Genomic DNA, 13,680 nt, shown 5'->3' on the forward strand with positions numbered 1-13,680 from the left:
ACTTTATTCTTAGTCAGCGCAGTGGTCAGGTAGTTCACGTGGAACGCACGAGTTTTAGTTTCTCCGCAGAGTAAAATCCTCCGAGTAGATGAAGTTTGTAGCAGCATCCTAGGTGCCCTGGTGAAGGTGCGTTCTCTGGAGTGCGGGGGGCTGGGGGCCCGGAACTTTAGTCTTATGTTTTGTTCTGTTGTGTTTTATTTGTAATGTATCGTAGTTAGTGTCACGTGAAGTATTTTTATATAATAAAAGACCTACACCTATTACTCCCTGTTATCAGCCATTACTGGGGAGGACACTGACATAGGTAGCAGTGCTGACTCTTAAAGGGACAGTACTCACACAAATATCTGCCCTGTGCTCACCCTGCAGGGGAATGCTGAGTCCTTACCTCCTCCTGTGGCTGCAGCCAGCAATGCTCGTATCCTCCCTCTGATCGCTGACATTTAACCCTCTCAGCTCCACATTGCAGTGATGGCAGCATTGGCAGATACTGAAGGTGAAACCACAGGGGTTAATTCTGGGATTAGTAAAGGACCCCAGAATAATATTAATTATTTCAACTAGAATGGGACCCCCAAAAAGGAAAGGAGGTAAAAAAGCAAAGCCCTCCGAGTAAACACCTGCCTGTCCTGTGAAGGGTTAATCAGCAGCTGACTGCACATGGACGTCCAGCAGGGGGCGCAGAGGAGCAGCTGTCAGCAAAGCATGGCGGACGGAAATCCGGAGCAAGTGAGGGGAGAGAGTGCAGGAGGATGTGTGAGCCGGGGCTGCGGTGTACGAGGGGCTGCGGTGTATGAGGGGCTGCGGTGTACGAGGGGCTGCGGTGTATGGAGGACACGGGGGGTGTATGAGGGGCTGCGGTGTATGAGGGGCTGCGGTGTACGGAGGACACAGGATGTATGAGGGGCTGCGGTGTATGGAGGACAGAGGATGTATGAGGGGCTGCGGTGTATGAGGGGCTGCGGTGTATGAGGGGCTGCGGTGTACGAGGGGCTGCGGTGTATGGAGGACACGGAATGTACGAGGGGCTGCGGTGTACGGAGGACACAGGATGTATGAGGGGCTGCGGTGTATGAGGGGCTGCGGTGTATGAGGGGCTGCGGTGTATGAGGGGCTGCGGTGTATGAGGGGCTGCGGTGTATGAGGGGCTGCGGTGTATGAGGGGCTGCGGTGTATGAGGGGCTGCGGTGTATGAGGGGCTGCGGTGTATGAGGGGCTGCGGTGTATGAGGGGCTGCGGTGTATGAGGGGCTGCGGTGTATGAGGGGCTGCGGTGTATGAGGGGCTGCGGTGTATGAGGGGCTGCGGTGTATGAGGGGCTGCGGTGTATGAGGGGCTGCGGTGTATGAGGGGCTGCGGTGTATGAGGGGCTGCGGTGTACGAGGGGCTGCGGTGTATGGAGGACACGGAATGTACGAGGGGCTGCGGTGTACGGAGGACACAGGATGTATGAGGGGCTGCGGTGTATGAGGGGCTGCGGTGTATGAGGGGCTGCGGTGTATGAGGGGCTGCGGTGTATGAGGGGCTGCGGTGTATGGAGGACACATTAGGATGTATGAGGGGCTGTGGTGTATGGAGGACACATTAGGATGTATGAGGGGCTGTGGTGTACGGAGGACGCGGGGGATGTATGAGGGGCTGCGGTGTATGGAGGACGTGGGGGATGTATGAGGGGCTGCGGTGTATGGAGGACGCGGGGGATGTATGAGGAGCTGCGGTGTATGGAGGACGCGGGGGATGTATGAGGGGCTGCGGTGTATGGAGGACACATTAGGATGTATGAGGGGCTGCGGTGTATGGAGGACGCGGGGGATGTATGAGGAGCTGCGGTGTATGGAGGACACATTAGGATGTATGAGGGGCTGCGGTGTACGGAGGACACATTAGGATGTGTGAGGGGCTGCGGTGTATGGAGGACGTGGGGGATGTATGAGGGGCTACGGTGTACGGAGGACACATTAGGATGTATGAGGGGCTGTGGTGTACGGAGGACACATTAGGATGTATGAGGGGCTGCGGTGTATGGAGGACACGGGTATGTATGAGGGGCTGCGGTGTACGGAGGACACATTAGGATGTATGAGGGGCTGCGGTGTATGGAGGACGCAGGGGATGTATGAGGAGCTGCGGTGTATGGAGGACACATTAGGATGTATGAGGGGCTGCGGTGTATGGAGGACGCGGGGGATGTATGAGGGGCTGCGGTGTACGGAGGACACGGGGATGTATGAGGGGCTGCGGTGTACGGAGGACACGGGGATGTATGAGGGGCTGCGGTGTATGGGGGATCGGATGTATGAGGGGCTGCGGTGTATGGAGGACACGGGGGATGTATGAGGGGCCGCGGTGTATGGAGGACACATTAGGATGTATGAGGGGCTGCGATGTATGAGGGGCTGCGGTGTATGGAGGACACGGGGGATGTATGAGGCTGCGGTGTATGGAGGACACATTGGGATGTATGAAGGGCTGCGGTGTATGGAGGACACATTAGGATGTATGAGGGGCTGCGGTGTATGGAGGACACATTAGGATGTATGAGGGGCTGCGGTGTATGGAGGACGCGGGGGATGTATGAGGGGCTGCGGTGTATGGAGGACGCGGGGGATGTATGCGGAGCTGCGGTGTATGGAGGACGTGGGGGATGTATGAGGGGCTGCGGTGTACGGAGGACACATTAGGATGTATGAGGGGCTGCGGTGTACGGAGGACACATTAGGATGTATGAGGGGCTGCGGTGTATGGAGGACACATTAGGATGTATGAGGGGCTGCGGTGTACGGAGGACACGGGGGATGTATGAGGGGCTGCGGTGTATGGAGGACACGGGGATGTATGAGGGGCTGCGGTGTACGGAGGACATGGGGGATCGGATGTATGAGGGGCTGCGGTGTATGGAGGACACGGGGGATGTATGAGGGGCTGCGGTGTATGGAGGACACATTAGGATGTATGAGGGGCTGCGGTGTATGAGGGGCTGCGATGTATGAGGGGCTGCGGTGTATGGAGGACACGGGGGATGTATGAGGGGCTGCGGTGTATGGAGGACACATTGGGATGTATGAAGGGCTGCGGTGTATGGAGGACACATTAGGATGTATGAGGGGCTGCGGTGTATGGAGGACGCGGGGGATGTATGAGGGGCTGCGGTGTATGGAGGACGCGGGGGATGTATGAGGGGCTGCGGTGTATGGAGGACGTGGGGGATGTATGAGGGGCTGCGGTGTACGGAGGACACATTAGGATGTATGAGGGGCTGCGGTGTACGGAGGACACATTAGGATGTATGAGGGGCTGCGGTGTACGGAGGACACGGGGGATGTATGAGGGGCTGCGGTGTACGGAGGACACGGGGGATGTATGAGGGGCTGCGGTGTACGGAGGACACGGGGATGTATGAGGGGCTGCGGTGTACGGAGGACATGGGGGATCGGATGTATGAGGGGCTGCGGTGTATGGAGGACACGGGGGATGTATGAGGGGCTGCGGTGTATGGAGGACACATTAGGATGTATGAGGGGCTGCGATGTATGAGGGGCTGCGGTGTATGGAGGACACGGGGGATGTATGAGGGGCTGCGGTGTATGGAGGACACATTGGGATGTATGAAGGGCTGCGGTGTATGGAGGACACATTAGGATGTATGAAGGGCTGCGGTGTATGGAGGACACATTAGGATGTATGAAGGGCTGCGGTGTATGGAGGACACAGAATGTATGAAGGGCTGCAGTGTATGAGGGGCTGCGGTGTATGGAGGATACATTAGGATGTATGAGGGGCTGTGGTGTATGGAGGACACATTAGGATGTATGAGGGGCTGTGGTTTATGAGGGGCTGCGGTGTACGGAGGACACATTAGGATGTATGAGGGGTTGTGGTTTATGAGGGGCTGCGGTGTATGGAGGACACATTAGGATGTATGAGGGGCTGTGGTGTATGGAGGACACATTAGGATGTATGAGGGGCTGCGGTGTATGGAGGACACATTAGGATGTATGAGGGGCTGCGGTGTATGGAGGACACATTAGGATGTATGAGGGGCTGCGGTGTATCGAGGACACAATAGGATGTATGAGGGGCTGTGGTGTACGGAGGACACAGGATGTATGAGGGGCTGCGGTGTATGGAGGACACATTAGGATGTATGAGGGGCTGCGGTGTATGGAGGACACATTAGGATGTATGAGGGGCTGCGGTGTATGGAGGACACATTAGGATGTGAGGGGCTGCGGTGTATGGAGGACGCGGGGGATGTATGAGGGGCTGCGGTGTATGGAGGACGCGGGGGATGTATGAGGGGCTGCGGTGTATGGAGGACGCGGGGGATGTATGAGGAGCTGCGGTGTATGGAGGACGTGGGGGATGTATGAGGGGCTGCGGTGTACGGAGGACACATTAGGATGTATGAGGGGCTGCGGTGTACGGAGGACACATTAGGATGTATGAGGGGCTGCGGTGTACGGAGGACACATTAGGATGTATGAGGGGCTGCGGTATATGGAGGACGTGGGGGATGTATGAGGGGCTACGGTGTACGGAGGACACATTAGGATGTATGAGGGGCTGTGGTGTATGGAGGACACATTAGGATGTATGAGGGGCTGCGGTGTATGGAGGACACATTAGGATGTATGAGGGGCTGCGGTGTACGGAGGACACATTAGGATGTATGAGGGGCTGCGGTGTACGGAGGACACATTAGGATGTATGAGGGGCTGCGGTGTATGGAGGACGCGGGGGATGTATGAGGGGCTGCGGTGTATGGAGGACGCGGGGGATGTATGAGGAGCTGCGGTGTGTGGGGGATGTATGAGGGGCTGTGGTGTACGGAGGACACATTAGGATGTATGAGGGGCTGCGGTGTACGGAGGACACATTAGGATGTATGAGGGGCTGCGGTCTACGGAGGACACATTAGGATGTATGAGGGGCTGCGGTGTATGGAGGACGCGGGGGATGTATGAGGGGCTGCGGTGTATGGAGGACGCGGGGGATGTATGAGGAGCTGCGGTGTGTGGGGGATGTATGAGGGGCTGTGGTGTACGGAGGACACATTAGGATGCATGAGGGGCTGTGGTGTACGGAGGACACATTAGGATGTATGAGGGGCTGTGGTGTACGGAGGACACATTAGGATGTATGAGGGGCTGCGGTGTACGGAGGACAGATTAGGATGTATGAGGGGCTGCGGTGTACGGAGGACACATTAGGATGTATGAGGGGCTGTGGTGTACGGAGGACACATTAGGATGTATGAGGGGCTGCAGTGTACGGAGGACACATTAGGATGTATGAGGGGCTGCGGTGTATGGAGGACGCAGGGGATGTATGAGGGGCTGTGGTGTACGGAGGACACATTAGGATGTATGAGGGGCTGCGGTGTACGGAGGACACATTAGGATATATGAGGGGCTTCTCTATACTGTGACGTCACATGTCGAGCACCCCTGAAATACTTGCAAACACATGCAGACACCGACGGTCCGTTTGACACATCAGGCGGTAGATACCGGTGAGGTCCTCTCGTCTGACCCCGCTCTTCTGCCCTCCAGGTGGTTTCTCTTCGGGGGAAGGTTTGCCTGGTGACCGGGGCCAGCTCTGGAATCGGTGCCGGCACCGCGTTGCTCTTTGCCCGTCTCGGCGCCCGTTTGGCTCTTAATGGACGAAATGAAGAGAAGCTGCTGGAGACGGCCCGGGGCTGTGAGGAGTTCTGTGACCAGAAGGTGACGACATCCAGAGCTGCGCTCTATAACGAGGTCTCCAGGCTGTGACGTGGGATCTGCTGTCTCCAGCATCCGTCTGTCCATCTTGGAGATCAGTTTCTGTCTCCATCGCGGACAGGGGGAGACGATCTGCTGTTTCCATCAAAATGGCGCCTGCACAGTAGTCATCGCATTCTGAATGATGCCGGTGCCGTTTTGATTACAATAATTTTTTTTTCAACCAAAACTCTGACTAAATAACTAAAACAGGCGCATTATCCCCCGGATCTGCCGCAGCGCCGCCATGATGAAGGTGATTATGTTCAGTATATAAAATAGGGGCGGAGCAGTGAGGGATCAGTGACCGGTCATAGGCCCATACTGATGTATATGTCAGCAGAGTATCACAAAGCTCCGCCCACATGCCTCCACAGCCCCGCCCCGGAGCACGAGCAAATCATTAACTGAAAACTACAAATCCAGATTCCACAACAACCACAAGACTGATTCCATCAGCAGATATCGGTTTAAGGCTGTGGTCACACTTGCGTGTGCGGCTCTCGGGACCGGAGCGTGCGGCTGTGTTTCTATGCCGGTGAACACTCCGGTGCCGGCGGCAGTGGCGGGTATTGATGCGAGAGACTCGTATTGCACACGCAAGAGTGACATCGGCCTGATCAGCGTAACGGCACCGACCTGACACTGTAGTCACTGAGCACAGTCCTGATCACAGGGGCAGTTTAGTTCCTAAAAATATTAGTAGTGGTTACGCCTTGCAGTTCGATTACACGGGGGACTCATATTGTCATTTTTACATTTTCCTTGTCCTGTTACCTGTTTTTTTTTTTTTTTTTTTCTGGATATTTTATGGCTGGGGGCGCTGTTGCATTAATTTCTATGGTTAACATTTTTCCTTGGTGGTGGTAGAGGGTATTACATGGTGCGTCTGTGCAGGATATTAACCCTTCCTTGTCTGCAGCCTCTGCTGGTTCCAGGAGACCTGACAGATGAGGCGCTGCTTCGGGGGATGGTGGAGCAGACGGTGGCGCACTTTGGGCAGCTGGACGTGCTGGTGAACAGTGGAGGGATATTGGCCATGGGGACGATAGAGACCACGAGTCTGCAGGACTACGACCACGTGATGAACGTGAACACGCGGTGAGGGGGCGCCGTCGTGTGACACAGTCCAGTGAGGGGGCGCCGTCATGTGACACAGTCCAGTGAGGGGGCGCCATCATGTGACACACAGTCCAGTGAGGGGGCGCCGTCATGTGACAGTCCAGTGAGGGGGCGCCGTCGTGTGACACACAGTCCAGTGAGGGGGCGCCGTCATGTGACACAGTCCAGTGAGGGGGCGCCATCATGTGACACACAGTCCAGTGAGGGGGCGCCGTCGTGTGACACAGTCCAGTGAGGGGGCGCCGTCATGTGACACAGTCCAGTGAGGGGGCGCCATCATGTGACACACAGTCCAGTGAGGGGGCGCCGTCATGTGACAGTCCAGTGAGGGGGCGCCGTCATGTGACACAGTCCAGTGAGGGGGCGCCATCATGTGACACACAGTCCAGTGAGGGGGCGCCGTCGTGTGACACAGTCCAGTGAGGGGGCGCCGTCGTGTGACACAGTCCAGTGAGGGGGCGCCATCATGTGACACACAGTCCAGTGAGGGGGCGCCGTCGTGTGACACAGTCCAGTGAGGGGGCGCCGTCGTGTGACACAGTCCAGTGAGGGGGCGCCGTCGTGTGACACAGTCCAGTGAGGGGGCGCCATCATGTGACACACAGTCCAGTGAGGGGGCGCCGTCGTGTGACACAGTCCAGTGAGGGGGCGCCGTCGTGTGACACAGTCCAGTGAGGGGGCGCCGTCGTGTGACACAGTCCAGTGAGGGGATGCCGTCGTGTGACACAGTCCAGTGAGGGGACGCCGTCGTGTGACACAGTCCAGTGAGGGGATGCCGTCGTGTGACACAGTCCAGTGAGGGGACGCCGTCGTGTGACACACAGTCCAGTGAGGGGACGCCGTCGTGTGACACACAGTCCAGTGAGGGGATGCCGTCGTGTGACACAGTCCAGTGAGGGGACGCCGTCGTGTGACACACAGTCCAGTGAGGGGACGCCGTCGTGTGACACAGTCCAGTGAGGGGGCGCCGTCGTGTGACAGTCCAGTGAGGGGGCGCCGTCGTGTGACAGTCCAGTGAGGGGATGCCGTCATGTGACACAGTCCAGTGAGGGGGCGCCGTCGTGTGACACAGTCCAGTGAGGGGGCGCCGTCGTGTGACACAGTCCAGTGAGGGGGCGCCGTCGTGTGACACAGTCCAGTGAGGGGGCGCCGTCGTGTGACACAGTCCAGTGAGGGGGCGCCGTCGTGTGACACAGTCCAGTGAGGGGGCGCCGTCATGTGACACAGTCCAGTGAGGGGATGCAGTCATGTGACACAGTCCAGTGAGGGGGCGCCGTCGTGTGACACAGTCCAGTGAGGGGGCGCCGTCGTGTGACACAGGCCAGTGAGGGGATGCTGTTGTGTGACACACAGTCCAGTGAGGGGGTGCCGTCATGTGACACACGGCGTTGGCGGGCTGCATCTATCCCTGATGCCCACTGCATTGCTGATACATGAGGGTGCGGCCCCCAAGTGTTTCCTGACTAGTTCTGGAAGAGACCCCCTATATTACTACTCATCTCCTAGAGGCACGGGGCCGGCATTTCCTGAGGGTCTCATGACTTCAGGTGAAGCAGAAAGTGGGTGCAACCTTTAATTGTCCCCTGTGCCCACAGGTCCCTGTTCTACCTGACTCAGCTGGCCGTGCCGCATCTCAGCAAGACCAAAGGGAACATCGTCAATGTCTCCAGCGTGAACGGGCAGAGATCGGTGAGTGATGGGGCGCGCTCACTGGCCCCCGCCGCGGGTTCTAAGAATCAGGCCCGTATGTTCTGAGGAGGCGTATCCACTGAGGAAGGCTGATGAAGGGGAAAAGTGACTACAGCTCTGGAGGTGACTGGAGGATAAGACACGATGTAACAGCAGAATAGTGACTGCAGCTCTGGAGGATAAGACATGATGTAACAGCAGAATAGTGACTGCAGCTCTGGAGGTGACTGGAGGATAAGACACGATGTAACAGCAGAATAGTGACTGCAGCTCTGGAGGTGACTGGAGGATAAGACACGATGTAACAGAATAGTGACTGCAGCTCTGGAGGTGACTGGAGGATAAGACACGATGTAACAGAATAGTGACTGCAGCTCTGGAGGTGACTGGAGGATAACACCTGATGTAACAGCAGAATAGTGACTGCAGCTCTGGAGGATAAGACATGATGTAACAGCAGAAAAGTGACTGCAGCTCTGGAGGTGACTGGAGGATAAGACATGATGTAACAGCAGAATAGTGACTGCAGCTCTGGAGGATAAGACATGATGTAACAGCAGAATAGTGACTGCAGCTCTGGAGGTGACTGGACGATAACACCTGATGTAACAGCAGAATAGTGAGTGCAGCTCTGGAGGATAAGACCTAATGTAACCGCAGAATAGTGAGTGCAGCTCTGGAGGTGACTGGAGGATAAGACACAATGTAACAGCAGTATAGTGACTGCAGCTCTGGAGGTGACTGGAGGATAAGACACGATGTAACAGCAGAATAGTGACTGCAGCTCTGGAGGTGACTGGAGGATAACACCTGATGTAACAGCAGAATAGTGACTGCAGCTCTGGAGGTGACTTAAGGATAAGACACAATGTAACAGCAGAATAGTGACTGCAGCTCTGGAGGTGACTGGAGGATAACACCTGATGTAACAGCAGAATAGTGACTGCAGCTGTGGAGGATAAGACATGATGTAACCGCAGAATAGTGAGTGCAGCTCTGGAGGATAAGACCTGATGTAACAGTAGAATAGTGAGTGCAGCTCTGGAGGTGACTGGAGGATAAGACTTGTATATGATAAGCTGTTTTTACCTTGCAGTTCCCCGGGGTCCTCGCTTACTGTATGTCCAAATCTGCGGTGGACCAGCTGACCAGGTGTGCGGCGCTGGGTGAGTGATGGGCAGAGATCTGATGAGGGTGCGGATCCGTCTGTGCCGTTAGTGTTACCCCTGGTGTCACCCGCCGCCCTAGGGCGACATTACACGGCGCTGTATAGTGCGGGTGTTAGTCTCATGATTCTCCATTTTCTTTCTGCTCAGAGTTGGCGAGTAAACAAGTCCGTGTGAACGCCGTCAGGTGAGTGTGAATGGACACTAAGGACTGATCACGATCTGCGGGTGACCCTGGTGGTCCTGGGGCTGGAAGGAGAGGTGGTGACCCCACCGTGCTGACATAACTGCAGGGGAGGAGGGTGAGCAAGAGCGCTGCTCTGTAGATGGTGGCCCTGAGACCACTGCGGCAGCGGCCTCATACATCTAACCGCAGCCACCAGTCTGGAGTAACACATTTTTCTGTACGTGCAGCAGTGGGGGCTTCATTTCTGCAGATGAGTTTTGTGTCTTGGGGGCACATATATTTTATTGATTTTATATATTATAGTATTTAATGCACTGTATGGTATCATGTAACTCCGACCTCCAGCTGCGGCCCCAACACACACTTATAGTTTTCATATCAAACCATTAAAAATAATTTTGACTGAGAATAAATGGTGGCGGTGCTCTGCGCACGGTGGGGGCCGGCGGTGCTCTGCGCACGGTGGGGGCCGGCGGTGCTCTTTAGCCGATGCTGTCAGTTGTGACTGCAGCATTCAAGCAGTTAGACATGGAGGTTATCATGGCAACCAGAGGTGTCCGGCGTCCCCGACTACCTGTGTGCACAGCGGTGGCCGAGCTTCATAGATCCATATAACAGTATTATACAAGTGATTGCAGGAGCTAACAAAGAACAGAAAGAAATAACTATAAAACAAAATCTATAAAAGTTCTCATCCTTCTTCTCCCCATATTCCATAATACAGTAAAAATCTAAAGAAAAGGTAAAAAGCAATGAAAATGTATAAAAGAGCAAGATGTATATTCTATCAAATAGTATAGAGTGAGGCCGCTGTTCTCAGAAAACACCGGAAATATAATTGAATCCTGTATTTAATATGATGATGATCCCAAAATAAAGTCATCTGGAGGCCAAGATGGTACAATAAAAGCTGCGGCTCAGAAGGGCCAGAAAGTAAGTTACAGGTGAACACACAAAGAAGAACGGCTGACATTATTGTACCAGGAGTGGCATAAGGTCACCCAGGAGCAGAGTGAGAGACTGGTGGAAAGCTGCCAAGACGCAGGAAAGCCGGGATTAACAATCATGGTTATTCCACACAATATTGATAAACTACCTCAATAGTCCACTAACACCAATTAGTTATGGCACTTCCAACAACAATTCTATCAAACGCGGACTTATATCAAACACTGCCGCAAGAAGAGATCCATATTCATATATAAAACCAAAATGTACTTTATTAAACATAAACTATTATAAAAATACATACAGACAGATGAAACATATATAAACAGAAAAGTGTCTATCGGAATAGAAACAGTGGAGCTCAGACCAATATATCCATATATCAATAGTTCTTAGTAATCATATATCACTATATCAGCCAATATCATGATGATATATAGTGGATCTGCTATATCATAGTCCTAATTGTGACAAGTCACCTATTTCGAATAAAAGTCACCTATTTCCCGAAGCTTGCGGGCGAAACGCGCGTCGGGGCGCACCTGGAGGGTTCAGTGGGCTCCTACCTGTTTATCTCAGTCATCCTTGGATATGTAAGTAAGCACTTTATTGCAGTATGCTGGTTTATAGCACATGACGTTAGTATTGGACGGCTAGTCTGATAAACACTTGGGATTACTAAGGTTTATTTTGGTATCCATGGCTTCCTGATATCAATAGATGTATATATATGGTGGGCAGACAGGATTTATTCGAAATAGGTGACTTGTCACCATTAGGACTATGATATAGCAGATCCACTATATATCATCATGATATTGGCTGATATAGTGATATATGATTACTAAGAACTATTGATATATGGATATATTGGTCTGAGCTCCACTGTTTCTATTCCGATAGACACTTTTCTGTTTATATATGTTTCATCTGTCTGTATGTATTTTTATAATAGTTTATGTTTAATAAAGTACATTTTGGTTTTATATATGAATATGGATCTCTTCTTGCGGCAGTGTTTGATATAAGTCCGCGTTTGATAGAACACACAATATTGATGTCTGAACTCTTCCTGAGGTAAAACATTAGTATTGTTGTGTCTAAATGATTATGAACTTGTTTTTTGCATTATTTGCGGTCTGCAAGCACTGTATTTTTTTTATTTTGACTATTTCTCATTTTCAGAAAATGCAAAATTTATTGCTTGGAACTTCGGAGACGTGTTGTCAGTAGTTTATAGACTAAAAGAACAATTTACATTTTACTCATAAATATAAAGAGAAAAATCAGAGAAACTGAACATTGTGCAGTGGTCTCTTCATCTTGGCCAGAGCTGTAGATGTACGGACGGTGCACAATCCGCCACATCATCATGGCGGTGCGATCTCCGCAGATATGACGTGACGACCCTTTTCTGTTGTTGCTCTCCTCTTCCTCGTGACTTTGGTGTCTTCCATCCTGCAGCCAGTTACATATAGAGCAGCTCTTATCTTGCTGTTTTGATATTTGCCCGGCTGAGGCTGCTTTTTTGCAGGACGATTTGTAGTTTGGAAAGTTGCTATTAACTTTACCATAAAACGCACTGAAAAAAGGGAGAGAGATTGTGAGGAAGTGATGTGACCGCACCGTTGTTTGTGGCATCCTGTAATCTCCGGGTCACACCAGACATCGCTCATACGGCGGAGCCCGATAAATCCGCTTGTTTCACGTTTTTTGTTCTGTTTTGTTCGTGGCCTCTGCATCGTGTATGAACACTTTGTACGGTAGTGACAGTGATGAGCCCCTGTAAGGATGGTTTGTGTGCAGCGCTGATACATAATGATGGCCGCCATGTTATCGCTATTCAGTGCCGCGCTCCCTCGCGTACTCAGAATTTAACAGGTTACACTGTAGTGATTGGAGCCGGATCTAATGGAGCCAGTAATGAGGTTCACTATCAGCTCACAGATGACACTAAGGGTTAATGAAATCACTGTGTCGGTGATCAATATCTCACTCTAGAGTGACCCACAGAGAGCGTCCTCTGCACAGACACAGCATGGTGTAAGGGCAGAATAGTGAGTGCAGCTCCGGGGGTGACTGGAGGATAAGACATGATGTAACAGCAGAATAGTGACCGCAGCTCTGGAGGATAAGATGCCATTATTGGTGATCTTCTCACTGATCACATTGTGTCTCTCAGTCCGGGGGTCATTGTTACGGAGGTGCACCGGCGCGCAGGCCTGGACGAGGAGCAGTACGCTCAGGTACGCCACTCTCTGCTCCTTTCCTTTGTTGTATTGCAGTTTTTCTGTTTCTTTACTCTCCTTCTCTCTGCAGTTCTTGGAGCGCACCCAGCACACCCACGCCCTGGGCCGGCCTGGCACTGTGGAGGAAGTTTCCCGGACAATCGCCTTCCTGGCATCAGATGCTGCGTCTTTTATCACCGGAGTCACCATGCCCGTAGATGGTGGGCGCCACGCCATGTGCCCGAGATAACACCCTGTGTAATGATCAATAAAGGCGTGGGAGTAACATGTACTGTGTGCTGAGAGGAGCGGGGCGAAGGTGGACCAGGGGGGAACGTGGTGACGGTGGACTGCGCTGGGGGGTGGATGTGGCGACTGAACTGCCTGGGAGGGAGCGTGGCGACAATGTACCGTGCAAGAGAGGGGGGACGTGGCGACAGTGGACCGCGAAAGGTGGGGGAACATAGTCTGAGGGTGACACAGGTCCACCGTCACAGTTTGGTTTATGCTCGTGGAACGCCTGCCAGGGCCATGACGTACTCTGTACCGGGTCCAATACTTAAAGGGATGTGTCACGGCTGC

At 53.3% G+C, this 13,680-nt stretch overlaps 1 protein-coding gene across 1 annotated transcript; it reads left to right on the forward strand.

The window, feature by feature from the left end:
• Positions 1–593: 593 nt before the first annotated feature.
• LOC138645685 (3-oxoacyl-[acyl-carrier-protein] reductase FabG-like) lies at positions 594–13,386 on the forward strand. The gene is made up of 8 exons (XM_069735153.1): positions 594–729; positions 5,552–5,722; positions 6,681–6,859; positions 8,476–8,569; positions 9,666–9,735; positions 9,886–9,922; positions 13,053–13,116; positions 13,190–13,386. The coding sequence occupies exons 1-8, from the start codon at positions 661–663 to the stop codon at positions 13,346–13,348; spliced, it is 843 nt and encodes a 280-aa protein (XP_069591254.1). The 5' UTR covers positions 594–660; the 3' UTR covers positions 13,349–13,386.
• Positions 13,387–13,680: the final 294 nt, after the last annotated feature.

This window comes from Ranitomeya imitator, chromosome 7, assembly GCF_032444005.1.
Source record: "Ranitomeya imitator isolate aRanImi1 chromosome 7, aRanImi1.pri, whole genome shotgun sequence".
Lineage (NCBI taxonomy): Eukaryota > Metazoa > Chordata > Amphibia > Anura > Dendrobatidae > Ranitomeya > Ranitomeya imitator.